Consider the following 17,896-nt stretch of genomic DNA (forward strand, 5'->3'; position numbering starts at 1 on the left):
CAGAAGCACATGACTTTAATTTGCTTCTGTATGCTTATTATTTGTGCTAGACAAATTTGATATTAGTTATTAGCATTATTATGATATTAAAAATAAATTAATGTAACTGTACCAGCATGTCTGCCTAATTCTACATAGATTTCAAGATCTGAAGATGTTCTGTCTTATGTTTCCACCAGGACATTCAGAACCAAACAAGCCACAGCTCCTTCCTGCTTTACGCCATCTGTGACAGACAGGCTGGTTATGTGTATGAGTGTCTGGTCTGTGTGTATCACTGTGACTGGCAGCACAGTAGTAGGTGCTGCTGTCATTCATATGCAGCTCAGTTATTTGTAGAGAGAAGTTGTTTTTGGATGTATCGATAAATGACTCTAAGCGTCCCACAGGTTTCTCGTATTCTTTTACAAGGAACTCGATTGGAGCTCCATGGTGGTTCTGTCTGTACCAGAGCATGGTGTAGCTGCTCATGCTGAACCCTGAACCCATTTTGCACTCCAGCATCACTGTTCTCCCTGGTTAAGACATTTGATCGTTAGACTGAAGAACAATAACAGTCAGACCTAGAAGCCATGGGAGAGAACACAGAGAAAAAAAGTAAATTTACTCAGATTTGTCACTTATTAGGCAGTAAATAAAGTGTGAGTAAATACACAGCTACCACACCCACCAGAGTGAACAAAAAATGAGAGGTAAATAACTGCGACAACCATGTTAGTATTGAGCTGTCTCCAGTGAAATGATGCAGCTGTTGTAAACATCACTGTATTCAGTACAAAAGCATCATGAGGTCACACGACCACGTGATTTGGGGGACGTATCATCTACAATTTTGTTCAATGCGACCACTTTGAAAACAGATGCTGACATATATTTAGTGACATTTAATTGATTGTGTAGGTGTACATATTTAATCATAACAAACCAAAGGTGATGGAAACAATCATTTAAAAAAAAAAGTAATGTAATGTTCAATATTACTGCTTTATATATTAAGAATCTTGTCTTATTACCTCATGAAATTTCTGCTTAAAAAGTCTCTGTTATGTCACCCTAATGATATTTTGGTATAGGACTACTTCCAGAGTTGAAAAACTGCTTTGCAAACACTTTTTGTCTAAATAATTAGAGTAATAAATCATTCTTTAAAAACAGCTCATTGCATCAAAATCAATGTGCATCAAGTCTGTCGAGTCTAAGTAGTCAGAAGTTATAAGATCACATGAACTTTAATATATTTTACTGTTTATTAAGATTACAGCAGACATGAAAAAACAACAACATTGGAACAGAAACATCTAAATTAGCATTGTTGTACTGTGAAGCACATAGTTTATAGAGAAAAAAAGTTTTTCATACAAAAAGACTAAAGCTGAAATTAACTTAAATGTAGTTAAACAGGGAAATTTGTTACATATATATAGTTACAGTACACTTCATAAAGAATACATAGATTTGTTATACCCCAATTTTGTCCTGATAAAAAGATGAACAGTCTCAACTTCCAAAAAGAAAAAACAGTGTGTCGTTGTCATTAGTTTTCCATCAGAGGTTTTTAGTATAGCGGGGACATGAAACACGTCACTGTGTGCTGGCAGCACAGAAATACACAGCTGAGTCTGACAGATTAAGGTTTTTGATGATCAGAGAGCCTTTCACTGTGTCGTCTCTTTTTATCTGAAACCGGTCTGTGAACTGGCTCTCATAGTTTGGTTCACCCATAAGCACTGTGAACCCAATGAGGCTCATCGCCTGATCACTCTGCTTGTGCTGGTACCACAGCATTACTTGTAAGTTGCTGTCATCATGACTGCAGTTAATCCTGAGCTCCTTAGTCCCTGTGTTTACAACTTGAGCAGATGACTGTTCAAAGGTAACACTCTCCACTTTTCCTGTGAGAGAAACAAAGGTGACGTGAGGTGAATTTGAGCATTGCAATTCAACAAAAAAAGACAAAACTGTTAAGCTTACTTGTAAGGACCATGAGTACAAATCCAAATGTGTACAGAGCTGGAGGCATTCTAGAAAGTAAACCTAAATGTAGATATGTGAAATCACACAATAAACTGGTTTCACAGCAAAATTACAAAACTAACATCTCTGCGGTGAAACATTTACATGTCGCTCGTGTCTAACAAACGTATACATGTTGAGTTATATCCTCTCTCTTCTTTACACCACACCCCTTCATTCCTGCCTCCTTAAAACTGCTCACGTGTCCCTTGATGCACATGTTCCTTCATGGTCACTGAAAATTATTTACTGATTTTGAAAATATTTAAAGAATATGAGAAATATCATCCAAAAGGTGCAAATCCAGCTTGTAGTAGGAAATAATTGAATGGCATAATTTTATTTTATTTCATGAAAACAATACTGAATGTAGTAAAATATCTTTACTGTACCAACACCTGCTCACTTATCTGAACAGATCAGCTTTGTGGTGATGCAGAGACATGACTGAACTTTGCACAGGCAGTTCTTGTACTTTATATGTGTCAGTAAATGTTCTTTATTATTGTTTATAAGATTTCTTTTGTCCTATAATGTCACATTGGTATCTCTCTGAAATTTATTTTAAGAGGCTATCAGAGTTACAGATATAAGCCTTTCCATTTATCCATCCTCCCCATCATGTAGTGATTTTTTTCCCCACTGAGGTTGTTGTTTAGCTGCTGAGGCTTCCTGAACCACTGTGTTCTACTAGAAGCACAGTAGTACAGAGCCGTGTCTTCAGCCTTAACGGGGTGTATCTGCAGAGTGGAGTTAAGCACGGAACGCCGAGACATGGTGTACTTCATTTTTTCAAAAGGAGCTTCAATGAACGAGTTATCTTGACCAGTAGAATATGTCAATAACTCCAGTTTCCCACTGCTGCTTTGTTTGTACCAGTACATGTAGTAATATTGTCTGTCATCTTGTTCACATTTCAGAGTCACAAATGCAGATCCTTCACGGCTTGAAATAAATTGAGGCTGGTCAATTTTAACACCGTGGGAGAAATCTGTAAAACAAGAAAACAGAGAAAACAAAGGAAAAATCAGCAAATTCAGTGAAAAAATATAATGAAGAATTACCAGAGATATTACAGTTAAATAATATAAGTATAAATGTTCTTACCAGTGAATATAAAAAGCACAAGCAAGAGGAGATTCATGTTTATAACAAAACATAAAAATGATTTGATTTTCTGCATTTATATTTACAACAGGCACAGCACTGATGCAACTTATTGAACTGCTGCAGTCAAAGCTTCTGAAACACGATGTCATCAACCCACAGTTTTCCACAGCTTCCTTTTTACAGCAACACTCTCCCAGTGGCCACCAAACTAACTGCAGCTTAATTTCCTCTCTCCAGTGTACTGTGACAGTGCTGCTTGCAGGACTCAAGGGGGCAGTTTATATCACTTTACTGGTACATGAACTAATGTTGATTTCTGCTAGCCACCCTTCCTTTTTTAGTCCTGTTTTTGATACTTTTATTTATGATCAGTCAGTTTATTGCATGCTCTTTTCATAATTTTATACCCAGTAAAACCTTCAAACCCAATGTCTTTGTCCCGTATTAAATGAATTATGCACCTCCATACAGAGTGAGGGCAGATGGTGATGCAAAACTTGGATTTATAAACAAAGTTATTACCTCCAAAAATACTGCGTGGTTTAATCTCTTTTGGTGTACACCAGAAGCACATGACTTTAATCTGCTTCTGTATGCTTATTACTTTTGCAAGACAAATTTGATATTAGTTATTATCATTATTCCGATGTTAAAATTAAATTAATGTAATTGTGCTAGCATATCTGCCTAATTCTACATAGATCTGAAGATGTTCTGTCTTATATTTCCACCAGGACATTCACAACCAAACAAGCCTGGTTTGTTTGTCATACTCGCTGGTTATGTGTATGAGTGTCTGGTCTGTGTGTATCACTGTGACTGGCAGCACAGTAGTAGGTGCTGCTGTCATTGATATACAGCTCAGTTATTTGTACAGGGAAGTTGTTTTTGGATGTATCGATAAATGACTCTAAGCGTCCCACAGGTTTTTCATATTCCCTCATAAGGAACTCGATTGGAGCTCCATGGTGGTTCTGTCTGTACCAGAACATGGTGTAGCTGCTCATGCTGAAGCCTGAACCCATTTCTGGAAGTTTCAACTTCCAAAAAGAAAAAACAGTGTGTCGTTGTCATTAGTTTTCCATCAGAGGTTTTTAGTATAGCGGGGACATGAAACACGTTACTGTGTGCTGGCAGCACAGAAATACACAGCTGAGTCTGACAGATTAAGGTTTTTGATGATCAGAGAGCCTTTCACTGTGTCGTCTCTTTTTATCTGAAACCGGTCTGTGAACTGGCTCTCATAGTTTGGTTCACCCATAAGCACTGTGAACCCAATGAGGCTCATCGCCTGATCACTCTGCTTGTGCTGGTACCACAGCATTACTTGTAAGTTGCTGCCATCATGCCTGCAGTTAATCCTGAGCTCCTCAGTCCCTGTGTTCACAACTTGAGCAGACGACTGTTCAAAGGTAACACTCTCCACTTTTCCTGTGAGAAAAACAAAGGTGACGTGAGGTGAATTTGAGCATTGCAATTCAACAAAAAAAGACAAAACTGTTAAGCTTACTTGTAAGGACCACGAGTATAAATCCAAATGTGTACAGAGTTGGAGGCATTCTAGAAAGTAAACCTAAATGTAGATATGTGAAATCACACAATAAACTGCTTTCACAGCAAAATTACAAAACTAACATCTCTGCGGTGAAACATTTACATGTCGCTCTTGTCTAACAAACGTATACATGTTGAGTTATAGCCTCTCTCTTCTTTACACCACACCCCTTCATTCCCGCCTCCTTAAAACTGCTCACGTGTCCCTTGATGCACATGTTCCTTCATGGCCATTGAAAATTATTTACTGATTTTGAAAATATTTAAAGAATATGAGAAATATCATCCAAAAGGTGCAAATCCAGCTTGTAGTAGCAAATAATTGATTGGCATAATTTTATTTTATTTCATGAAAACAATACTGAACGTAGTAAAATATCTTTACTGTACCAACACCTGCTCACTTATCTAAACAGATCAGCTTTGTGGTGATGCAGAGACATGACTGAACTTTGCAGAGGCAGTTCTTGAGTTACAGATATAAGCCTTTCCATTTATCCATCCTCCCCATCATGTAGTGATTTTTTTTCACTGAGGTTGTTGTTTAGCTGCTCAGGCTTCCTGAACCACTGTGTTCTACTAGAAGCACAGTAGTACAGAGCCGTGTCTTCAGCCTTAACAGGGTGTATCTGCAGAATGGAGTTAACCACGGAAAGCCGAGACATGCTGTACTTCCTTTTTTCAAAAGGAGCTTCAGTCTTTGAGCTATTTTGACCAGTAGAATATGTCAATAACTCCAGTTTCCCACTGCTGCTTTGTTTGTACCAGTACATGTAGTAATATTGTCTGTCATCTTGTTCACATTTCAGAGTCACAAATGCAGATCCTTCACGGCTTGAAATAAATTGAGGCTGGTCAATTTTAACACCGTGGGAGAAATCTGTAAAACAAGAAAACAGAGAAAACAAAGGCAAAATTAGCAAATTCAATGAAAAATATAATGAAGAATTACCAGAGACATTACAGTTAAATAATATAAGTATAAATGTTCTTACCAGTGAATATAAAAAGCACAAGCAAGAGGAGATTCATGTTTATAACAAAACATAAAAATGATTTAATTTTCTGCATTTATATTTACAACAGTCACAGCACTGATGCAACTTATTGAACTGCTGCAGTCAAAGCTTCTGAAACACGATGTCATCAACCCACAGTTTTCCACAGCTTCCTTTTTACAGCAACAGTCTCCCAGTGGCCACCAAGCCAACTGCAGCTTAATTTCCTCTCTCCAGTGTACTGTGACAGTGCTGCTTGCAGGACTCAAGGGGGCAGTTTATATCACTTTACTGGTAAATGAACTAATGTTGATTTCTGCTAGCTACCCTTCCTTTTTTAGTCCTGTTTTTGATACTTTTATTTATGATCAGTCAGTTTATTGCATGCTCTTTTCATAATTTTATACCCAGTAAAACCTTCAAACCCAATGTCTTTGTCCCGTATTAAATGAATTATGCACCTCCATACAGAGTGAGGGCAGATGGTGATGCAAAACTTGGATTTATAAACAAAGTTATTACCTCCAAAAATACTGCGTGGTTTAATCTCTTTTGGTGTACACCAGAAGCACATGACTTTAATCTGCTTCTGTATGCTTATTACTTTTGCAAGACAAATTTGATATTAGTTATTATCATTATTCCGATATTAAAATTAAATTAATGTAATTGTGCTAGCATATCTGCCTAATTCTACATAGATCTGAAGATGTTCTGTCTTATATTTCCACCAGGACATTCACAACCAAACAAGCCTGGTTTGTTTGTCATACTCGCTGGTTATGTGTATGAGTGTCTGGTCTGTGTGTATCACTGTGACTGGCAGCACAGTAGTAGGTGCTGCTGTCATTGATATACAGCTCAGTTATTTGTACAGGGAAGTTGTTTTTGGATGTATCGATAAATGACTCTAAGCGTCCCACAGGTTTTTCATATTCCCTCATAAGGAACTCGATTGGAGCTCCATGGTGGTTCTGTCTGTACCAGAACATGGTGTAGCTGCTCATGCTGAAGCCTGAACCCATTTCTGAAAGTTTCAACATCCAAAAAGAAAAAACAGTGTGCCGTTGTCATTAGTTTTCTATCAGAGGTTTTTAGTATAGCGGGGACATGAAACACGTCACTGTGTGCTGGCAGCACAGAAATACACAGCTGAGTCTGACAGATTAAGGTTTTTGATGATCAGAGAGCCTTTCACTGTGTCGTCTCTTTTTATCTGAAACCGGTCTGTGAACTGGCTCTCATAGTTTGGTTCACCCATAAGCACTGTGAACCCAATGAGGCTCATCGCCTGATCACTCTGCTTGTGCTGGTACCACAGCATTACTTGTAAGTTGCTGCCATCATGCCTGCAGTTAATCCTGAGCTCCTTAGTTCCTGTGTTCACAACTTGAGCAGACGACTGTTCAAAGGTAACACTCTCCACTTTTCCTGTGAGAAAAACAAAGGTGACGTGAGGTGAATTTGAGCATTGCAATTCAACAAAAAAATACAAAACTGTTAAGCTTACTTGTAAGGACCATGAGTACAAATCCAAATGTGTACAGAGCTGGAGGCATTCTAGAAAGTAAACCTAAATGTAGATATGTGAAATCACACAATAAACTGGTTTCACAGCAAAATTACAAAACTAACATCTCTGCGGTGAAACATTTACATGTCGCTCTTGTCTAACAAACGTATACATGTTGAGTTATATCCTCTCTCTTCTTTACACCACACCCCTTCATTCCTGCCTCCTTAAAACTGCTCACGTGTCCCTTGATGCACATGTTCCTTCATGGTCACTGAAAATTATTTACTGATTTTGAAAATATTTAAAGAATATGAGAAATATCATCCAAAAGGTGCAAATCCAGCTTTTAGTAGCAAATAATTGAATGGCATAATTTTATTTTATTTCATGAAAACAATACTGAACGTAGTAAAATATCTTTACTGTACCAACACCTGCTCACTTATCTGAACAGATCAGCTTTGTGGTGATGCAGAGACATGACTGAACTTTGCACAGGCAGTTCTTGTACTTTATATGTGTCAGTAAATGTTCTTTATTATTGTTTATAAGATTTCTTTTGTCCTATAATGTCACATTGGTATATCTCTGAGATTCATTTTAAGAGGCTATCAGAGTTACACATATAAGCCTTTCTATTTATCTATCCTCCCCATCATGTAGTGATTTTTTTCCCCACTGAGGTTGTTGTTTAGCTGCTCAGGCTTCCTGAACCACTGTGTTCTACTAGAAGCACAGTAGTACAGAGCCGTGTCTTCAGGCTTAACGGGGTATATATGCAGAGTGGAGTTAAGCACGGAAGGCCGAGACATGGTGTACTTTGATTTTTCAATAGGTGTTTGAGTGTTTGAGTCATCTTGACCAGTAGAATATGTCAATAACTCCAGTTTCCCACTGCTGCTTTGTTTGTACCAGTACATGTAGTAATATTGTCTGTCATCTTGTTCACATTTCAGAGTCACAAATGCAGATCCTTCACGGCTTGAAATAAATTGAGGCTGGTCAATTTTAACACCCTGGGAGAAATCTGTAAAACAAGAAAACAGAGAAAACAAAGGCAAAATCAGCAAATTCAGTGAAAAAATATAATGAAGAATTACCAGAGACATTACAGTTAAATAATATAAGTATAAATGCTCGTACCAGTGAATCTAATAAGCACAAACAAGAAGAGATTCATATTTATAACAAAACATAAAAATGATTTAATTTTCTGCATTTATATTTACAACAGGCACAGCACTGATGCAACTTATTGAACTGCTGCAGTCAAAGCTTCTGAAACACGATGTCATCAACCCACAGTTTTCCACAGCTTCCTTTTTTACACCAACACTCTCCCAGTGGCCACCAAGCCAACTGTAGCTTAATTTCCTCTCTCCAGTGTACTGTGACAGTGCTGCTTGTAGGACTCAAGGGGGCAGTTTATATCACTTTACTGGTAAATGAACTAATGTTGATTTCTGCTAGCCACCCTTCCTTTTTTAGTCCTGTTTTTTGATACTTTTATTCATGATCAGTCAGTTTATTGGGTGGTCTTTTCATAAATTTATACCCACTAAAAGCTTCAAACTCACCGTTTTTGTCACGTATTGAATTAATTGTGCAGAGTGAGGGCAGATGGTGATGCAAAATTTGGATTTATAAACAAATATATTACCTCCAAAAATACTGCGTGGTTTAATCTCTGCTGGTGTACACCAGAAGCACATGACTTTAATCTGCTTCTGTATGCTTATTATTTGTGCAAGATAAATTTGATATTAGTTATTAACTTTATTCTGATATTAAAAATAAATTAATGTAATTGTGCCAGCACGTTTGCCTAATTCTACACAGATCTGAAGATGTTCTGTCTTATATTTCCACCAGGACATTCACAACCAAACAAGCCACAGCTCCTTCCTGCTTTACGCCATCTGTGACAAACACGCTGGTTATGTGTATGAGTGTCTGGTCTGTGTGTATCACTGTGACTGGCAGCACAGTAGTAGGTGCTGCTGTCATTGATATGCAGCTCAGTTATTTGTAGAGAGAAGTTGTTTTTGGATGTATCGATAAATGACTCTAAGCGTCCCACAGGTTTCTCGTATTCCCTCATAAGGAACTCGATTGGAGCTCCATGGTGGTTCTGTCTGTACCAGAACATGGTGTAGCTTCCCATGCTGAAGCCTGGACCCATTTTGCACTCCAGCATCACTGTTCTCCCTGGGTCAGAGATTTGATCTTTAGACTGAAGAACAATAACAGTCAGACCTAGAAGCCATGGTAGAGAACAAGGAGGAAACTAAAGTTGATGTAGAGTCAAGTAGGTATTAGGTAATAAATAAGGCTTGATTAAATACACAGCACTCACCAGAGTGAATAAGAAATGACAGGTACAGATAAAAAACTGCCACATCCATGTTAGCAATGAACTGTCTTCAGTGTAATGATGCATCTGCTGAAAAGTGGTGGAGATGAGGAGGAGGTGTGTTGCATGAAAGACACTTTTTAAGGGAGAATGATGAAGAGCTCATATTTAAAACTTGAGAAGACTAATTGGCTCAAAGAAGGCAGGCGAGAAGATGATTGGACTAGAGTAATGATGTCAGTATTGACAGTGACAGTGTGAGAAAGTGGTAGTCATGTAAAGAACAGAAAAGCAGCCAAACACCCAGGAAGGGAGGTAGACGAGTGATTACAGATCTCAGATCAGGTATTGTGGAGAGTTGATACGTCAGAGCTGCTCTGTTGGCATGAACGGTGTCTTACCAGTATTAATCAAGTGGTTTTAATGTTTTTAGTTTTGGTGTGTCTTTTCCTGCAAGTGGTAAAATGTCAGCCATCAGGGCTAAAGAAAGAAGATATTTTATTCTAGTCCTGAAAAATCTAATCATAATTCACCCTAAATGAAGAGTTCCACCTCCTTTTATTGTAGTTTGAAATGCCACTTAGAAATAGACAGCAGCATTTTCGTGTATTTTTTGAAATTTTGTGCCCTAAAAGGAAAGAAAATATATTATTCTCCATCCATTAAAAACTACACCTTGTTGTTAAAGCCAAATCAGTCATTTGTTTTGAGGCATATTCCATCAGCGTAGAGCAGAAAGAACAAGGTTTCTAGCATTGACGTTACACCAAAACACATCACTGTGTGCTGGCAGCACAGAAGTACACAGCTGAGTCTGATACAATCACACTGCTGATGCTCAGAGCTCCTGTTTGGATATTTTCTCTTGTAATGTCAAAACGATTTTCAAACTGCTCCTCGATGACAGCGACACTGCCTGTGTAGCTGTATCCTATGAAGCTCATTAAACCATTTTCTTTTTGCTGGTACCAAAGCATTAAATTGAGGCCATTATCATCATGACTGCATGCAATCTTAACATTGGCTGTTTCAGTGACTATTCTTGGATGAGATGGCTGAAAGGTCACACTGCTGGCTTGACCTGTGTGGGGGAAAAGCCACAGGTTAAAGGAAGGTAATGTAGAAGTCATGTTAAAAATCCTATAAGTGTTGTAAAATGTACAGGAAAATTTGAAATAATTACTTGAAAGGAAGACGAGAAGAAACCCGATCACAGCTGACATCCTCCAAGTTTGTGCTGTTGTAGGTTAAACACGGCTTTGTTCAGCAAAGGTCTGTGAAAAGAGTCACGTCACTCATGAGCTTATAGGAACAAATGCTTTTAGTAAGGGAGTGGCATTAAGCCACATCGCTGTGTGCTGGCAGCGCAGAAGTAAACAGCAGCGTGTGACAGTTCTGCTCTTTGAATGATAAGTTCTCTCTTGCATTTTGATATCCATACTCAATGAGGGTCATAGACTGATTCTGTTATATATACTGATACCAGAGCATTAGAGCAAGGTTCCCATCATTATGACTGCAGTCGATCTGGACTTGACTTTTCTGTGCCACTGTTTGGTGAGGAGATTGCTGAAATGTGGAAAAAGCAGAATAAAAATGTCATGCATGTATTTCAGGCAGAGACAAAAACCAAAACAAAACAGGAAACCAGATCTCTTTCAAAATAATAATACAAGTGAAAACTTATGAAATGACAGACTTCTTATGCTGACCCCTGGAACAACAATCAGTGGAAGACCCACCTCACAACTGACAGAACTGAAAGGATCTGCCTGATACTATTAGACACCAGCAGAGATATTGTGGAGTCCAAACCTTGATAGGTCTTAGTTGTTCTGGTGGCATAAAGTGTTTTTGATCAGAATTAATCAAGTGGAAAACTGTCAAAGTCATTATATTCAGGATATTCTGTTATTGCCAATTTCAAACTTCTGGGTAGATCTATCAGTAATAACACTCCAGTATTAAATCATTATAATTTACACTGCAAATGTTACAGCTAACTAAAGTAGTCATATACTGAGTACCAACACCTGCTCACTTATCTGAACAGATCAGCTTTGTGGTGATGCACAGACATGACTGAACTTTGCAGAGACAGTTCTTCTACTTCATATATATTAATAAATGTGCTTTATTTGTTTTTATAACAATTATTGTTTCCTTTTCTATCACATAGTCCTGATACTTATTTTATTGGGCTCTTAGAGTTTAACACATCAGCTTTCACATTTATCCATCTTGCCCTTATCTTCCAGTTTTTTCTTCCTGTGAGGTTGTTGTTTAGCTGCAGATGCTTTCTAAACCACTGTGCTATTCTGGAAGCACAGTAATACAGAGCCGTGTCTTCAGCCGCAACAGGGTGTATCTGCAGGGTAGTTTCAAGCATGGAAGGCCGAGACATGGTGTACTTTGATTTTTCAAAAGGAGCTTCAATGTTCCCGGAATCTTTCATAAGAGAATATGTCACTAACTCCAGTTTCCCATCACTGCTTTGTCTGTACCAGTACATGTAATCATATTGATTGTCATCTTGTTTACAATCCAGGGTCACATTTGCGGTTCCTTCATGACTGAAAATAAACTGAGGCTGATCAATTTTAACACCACGGGAGAAATCTGTAAAACAAAGAGACAAATGCAAATCAACAAATTCAGTGAAAAAATATGATGAAGAATTTCCAGAGATATTACAGTTACCTAATATAAGTATAAATGTTCTTACCAGTGAATATAAAAAGCACAAACAGGAGGAAATTCATTTTTACAGTGATTATATTATTTCAAATAAAATATATAACTTTCTGCAATTACATTTCTTACAGGCTGAGCAGGCACAGCACTGATGCAACTTATTAAACTGCTGCAGTCAAAGCTTCTGAAACAAGATGTCATCAACCCACAGTTTTTCATACAGACAATCTGAAGGGGTTCCTTTTTACAGCAGCTGTCCCCCAGTGGCCACCAAGCCAACTGCAGCTTAATCTCCTTTCTCCAGAGATTCTGATTCTGATTATTCTCCTTTAGTTTGTTTTTTCTTGCTTTTTTGAATGTTTTGTTTGCTTTTTTTTCACAATTTTGCTTGTGAAACCTCAAACCTGCTGTCTTCATCCTTTATTGGATTAATTGTGCAGCTGCATGTAGAGTTAGGGCAGATGGTGATGCAAAATTCTGATTTACAAACAAATCTATTGCCTCCAATAATTACGGTATGGTCTAAACTCTTTTGGTGTGCACAGACACACAGATGTAACAGTTAGACATGTGACTTTAAAAGGTTTTGACTTATTCTTTGTGCAAGAGGTAATTGGTGTTAGTCATCAACTTTTATCTGATATTAAAAGTAAATGCACCAAATTGTTTTAGGTCAGTTCTGTGTAAATTTGAAGATTTGTAGACTGCTCCATCTTTCTAAAAATTTTATATCAAACCAAACAAGCCACAGCCCTTCCTGTTATATGTGATGTGTGACAGACACACTTGCTATTTGTATGAGTGTCTGGTCTGTGTGTATCACTGTGACTGGCAGCACAGTAGTAGGTGCTGCTGTCATTCATATGCAGCTCAGTTATTTGTAGAGAGAAGTTGTTTTTGGATGCATCGAGAAATGACTTTAAGCGTCCCACAGTTTTATCATATTCATTTAAAAGGTAGTCGACTGGAGCTCCGTGGTGGTTTTGTCTGTACCAGAGCATGGTGTAGCTGCTCATGCTGAACTCTGAACCCATTTTGCACTCCAGTGTCACTGTTCTCCCTGGGTCAGAGATTTGATCTTCAGACTGAAGAACAACAACAGTCAGACCTAGAAGCCATGGGAGAAAAAACAGAGAATAAAAGTGAATTTTCTCAGATTTGTCACCTATTAGGTTGTAAATAAAGTGTGAGTAAATACACAGAGCACCCACCAGAGTGAATAAATAATGAGAAATAAATAATTGCTGTAACCATGTTAGTGATGAGCTGCCTTCAGTGGACTGATACAGCAGATGCAAACCTCACCACATTTAATGCAAAAGACATCATGAGCTGAGATCACATGATCACATGATTTGAGAAGTATCATATATAACCCTCCTTCATGATCGACTGCTTTATTTTTGTTCTTTTTGAAATGTTGCCAGTATTCTGTGCTGCTGTGACATTAATTTACATCTTTTGTTCCCAGCATCATGCAACATCGTGCAAGTAAGAGAAAGTTAGTGTCTACATTTTAATTATAACAAACAACAGGCCATGCAAATAATAAATAGGAAAAAAAATCCATCTAATGATCCAAACAATTGCTATATTACATGCATTATAAATGTACGATAAAATTATATTACCTGCCAAACTTATAAGATGACTGGTTTTGATCAACTTATTTTTACTTGATTAAAGTCAGAAGCAAAACATGATATTGTGATATGAGATTGTCACCACATTGTCTTTATAAAAGGATGTACTCCTGTTTGAACATGTTAATTATAATGGATATTATTTAACTGTTATTATATTATTTTAACATGTTCAAAATAAAGCCAAACATTACGTTACATTACAATACACAAAGGTATAAGATCACATATACTTTAATAAATTTGACTGTTATAAACTACAGTAGAAACTCAAAAATGACACCAAAATGAAAAAAACAGGAAAATCCCCTTTGCTATGTTTATTTCACTAGACTGTTTATGCTAACAATTACAGCTTCACCTTCTTAAGGTAAACATTTGCTTCTTTTTACAGCATGTAGCCTGCATTTGAATAAGATTGATGATGTACCAGACATACCAGTTAACGACTTAATTATATGTCAGCAAGTGAAGTTGATGTGTTGTAAAAAGAAGTACTTGGCAAGACTAAAAACGTTTTTAAAAAACTTTGACAAGGACCAAACTGTAAACAATGAACTCAGAGCGTCTCCAAAATCGGTTAAAAGAAGTGGGCACCCCAGGCTCACTGGTGTGTATGTGGAGTAAAGACACTGTGAGTTTGAACCACTGAAAGTTTGCCTAAAAAAACATTTTTGAGGCACATTCCAGCAGCCTGGTTCAGAAAGAAGAAGGTTTTTAGCATTGGCATTACACCAAAACACATCACTGTGTGCTGGCAGCACAGAAGTACATGGCTGAGTCTGATACAATCACACTGCTGATGCTCAGAGCTCCTGTTTGGATATTTTCTCTTGTAATCTCAAACCGATTGTCAAATTGTTCCTCCTTGACAGGAACATTGCCGAAGTAGCTGTATCCTATGAGGCTCATTAAACCATTTTCTTTTTGCTGGTACCAAAGCATTAAATTGAGGCCATTATCATCATGACTGCATGTAATTTCAACATTGGTTGTTTCAGTGACTATTCTTGGATGAGATGGTTGAAAGGTCACACTGGTAGCTTGACCTGTGTGGGGAGAAAGGCAGATGTTAAAAGAAGCTAATGTAGAAGTCATGTTAAAATAACAAGTGTAAGAAATTTGAAATAATTACTTGAAAGGAAGATGAGAAGAAACCCGATCACAGCTGACATCCTCCAAGTTTGTGCTGTTGTAGGTTAAACACGGCTTTGTTCAGCAAAGGTCTGTGAAAAGAGTCACGTCACTCATGAGCTTATAGGAACAAATGCTTTTAGTAAGGGAGTGGCATTAAGCCACATCGCTGTGTGCTGGCAGCGCAGAAGTAAACAGCAGCGTGTGACAGTTCTGCTCTTTGAATGATAAGTCCCCCTTTGCATTTTGATATCCATACTCAATAGTCTGATTCTGTTATATATACTGATACCAGAGCATTAGAGCAAGGTTCCCATCATTATGACTGCAGTCGATCTGGACTTTACTTTTCTGTGCCACTGTTTGGTGGGGAGATTGCTGAAATGTGGAGAAAGCAGAATAAAAATGTCATGCATGTATTTCAGGCAGAGACAAAAACCAAAACAAAACAGGAAACCAGATCTCTTTCAAAATAATAATACAAGTGAAAACTTATGAAATGACAGACTTCTTATGCTGACCCCTGGAACAACAATCAGTGGAAGACCCACCTCACAACTGACAGAACTGAAAGGATCTGCCTGATACTATTAGACACCAGCAGAGATATTGTGGAGTCCAAACCTTGATAGGTCATAGTTGTTCTGGTGGCATAAAGTGTTTTTGACCAGAATTAATCAAGTGGCAAACGGTCAAAGTCATTATATTCAGGATATTCTGTTATTGCCAATTTCAAACTTCTGGGTAGATTTATCAGTAATAACACTCCAGTATTAAATCATTATAATTTACACTGCAAATGTTACAGCTAACTAAAGTAGTCATATACTGAGTACCAACACCTGCTCACTTATTTGAACAGACCAGCTTTGTGGTGATGCACAGACATGACTGAACTTTGCAGAGATAGTTCTTCTACTTCATATATATTAATAAATGTGCTTTATTTGCTTTTATAACAATTATTGTTTCCTTTTCTATCACATAGTCCTGATACTTATTTTATTGGGCTCTTAGAGTTTAACACATCAGCTTTCACATTTATCCATCTTCCCCTTATCTTCCAGTTTTTTCTTCCTGTGAGGTTGTTGTTTAGCTGCAGATGCTTTCTTAACCATTGTGCTATACTAGAAGCACAGTAATACAGAGCCGTGTCTTCAGCCGCAACAGGGTGTATCTGCAGGGTGGCTTCAAGCATGGAAGGCCGAGACATGGTGTACTTTGATTTTTCAAAAGGAGCTTCAATGTTCCTCGAAGTTTGACCAGAAGAAAATGTCACTAACTCCAGTTTCCCATTACTGCTTTGTCTGTACCAGTACATGTAGTAATATTGATTGTCATCTTGTTTACAATCCAGGGTCACATTTGTGGTTCCTTCATGACTGAAAATAAACTGAGGCTGATCAATTTTAACACCACTGGAGAAATGTGGAAAACAAAGACACAAATGCAAATCAACAAATTCAGTGGAAAAATATGATGAAGAATTGCCAGAGATATTACAGTTATCTAATATGAGTATAAATGTTCTTACCAGTGAATATCAAAAGGACAAAAAAGAGGAAATTCATGTTTACAGTGATTATATTATGACAAATAAAAAATATATCTTCGTGCAATGACATTTCTAACAGGCTGAGCAGGCACAGCACTGATGCAACTTATTAAACTGCTGCAGTCAAAGCTTCTGAACAAGATGAACAACCCACAGTTTTTCATACAGACAATCTGAAGGGGTTCATTTTTACAGCAGCTGTCCCCCAGTGGCCACCAAGCCAACTGCAGCTTAACTTCCTTTCTCCAGAGATTCTGATTCTGATTATTCTCTTAGGTTTGTTTTTGTCTTATTTTTCATAAGATTTGTTTGCTCTTTTCACAGTTTTACTAAAACTCAAACCTGCTGTCTCCATCCTTTATTGGATTAGTTGTGCAGCTACATGTAGAGTTAGGGCAGATGGTTATGCAAAATTCTGATTTACAAACAAATCTATTACCTCCAATAAATACGGTATGGTCTAAACTCTTTTGGTGTGCACAGACACACAGATGTAATAGTTAGACATGTGACTTTAAAAGGTTTCTGCTTATTCTTTGTGCAAGAGGTAATTGGTGTTAGTCATCAACTTTTATCTGATATTAAAAGTAAATGCACCAAATTGTTTTAGGTCAGTTCTGTGTAAATTTGAAGATTTGTAGACTGCTCCATCTTTCTAAAAATTTAATATCAAACCAAACAAGCCACAGCCCTTCCTGTTATATGTAATGTGTGACAGACACACTTGCTATTTGTATGAGTGTCTGGTCTGTGTGTATCACTGTGACTGGCAGCACAGTAGTAGGTGCTGCTGTCATTCATATGCAGCTCAGTTATTTGTAGAGAGAAGTTGTTTTTGGATGTATCGATAAATGACTCTAAGCGTCCCACAGGTTTATCATATTCATTTAAAAGGTAGTCGACTGGAGCTCCGTGGTGGTTCTGTCTGTACCAGAGCATGGTGTAACTGCTCATGCTGAACTCTGAACCCATTTTGCACTCCAGTGTCACTGTTCTCCCTGGGTCAGAGATTTGATATTCAGACTGAAGAACAACAACAGTCAGACCTAGAAGCCATGGGAGAAAAAACAGAGAATAAAAGTGAATTTTCTCAGATTTGTCACCTATTAGGTTGTAAATAAAGTGTGAGTAAATACACAGAGCACCCACCAGAGTGAATAAATAATGAGAAATAAATAACTGCTATAACCATGTTAGTGATGAGCTGCCTTCAGTGGACTGATACAGCAGATGCAAACCTCACCACATTTAATGCAAAAGACATCATGAGCTGAGATCACATGATCACATGATTTGAGAAGTATCATATATAACCCTCCTTCATGA

At 37.7% G+C, this 17,896-nt stretch overlaps 1 protein-coding gene, 2 long non-coding RNA genes and 2 gene segments (V, D, J or C); all 5 read right to left on the bottom strand.

Annotated features, from left to right (window-relative positions):
* Positions 1–17,896, bottom strand: part of LOC100696704 (immunoglobulin lambda-1 light chain) — a 131,616-nt gene that overhangs the window by 25,844 nt on the left and 87,876 nt on the right. The gene's annotated exons all lie outside the window — the stretch shown is intronic.
* Positions 1,357–5,141, bottom strand: LOC109195935 (uncharacterized). The gene is made up of 4 exons (XR_003215193.1): positions 4,634–5,141; positions 3,121–4,554; positions 1,972–3,004; positions 1,357–1,892 (listed from the first exon to the last, which is right to left on the bottom strand). It is a non-coding gene; the product is annotated as an uncharacterized LOC109195935 (long non-coding RNA).
* On the bottom strand, positions 6,024–7,423 carry LOC109195936 (T-cell receptor beta chain V region C5-like). The segment is given in 2 exon segments: positions 6,024–7,106; positions 7,186–7,423. Coding segments are annotated over 2 exon segments (360 nt in total).
* On the bottom strand, positions 8,506–9,849 carry LOC102078057 (immunoglobulin lambda variable 6-57-like). The segment is given in 2 exon segments: positions 8,506–9,447; positions 9,548–9,849. Coding segments are annotated over 2 exon segments (474 nt in total).
* LOC109195937 (uncharacterized) lies at positions 10,330–11,723 on the bottom strand. The gene is made up of 3 exons (XR_002057368.2): positions 11,028–11,723; positions 10,728–10,818; positions 10,330–10,625 (listed from the first exon to the last, which is right to left on the bottom strand). It is a non-coding gene; the product is annotated as an uncharacterized LOC109195937 (long non-coding RNA).

The sequence above is a fragment of the Oreochromis niloticus genome, linkage group LG19 (assembly GCF_001858045.2).
Source record: "Oreochromis niloticus isolate F11D_XX linkage group LG19, O_niloticus_UMD_NMBU, whole genome shotgun sequence".
In the NCBI taxonomy this organism is placed as follows: Eukaryota; Metazoa; Chordata; class Actinopteri; order Cichliformes; family Cichlidae; genus Oreochromis; species Oreochromis niloticus.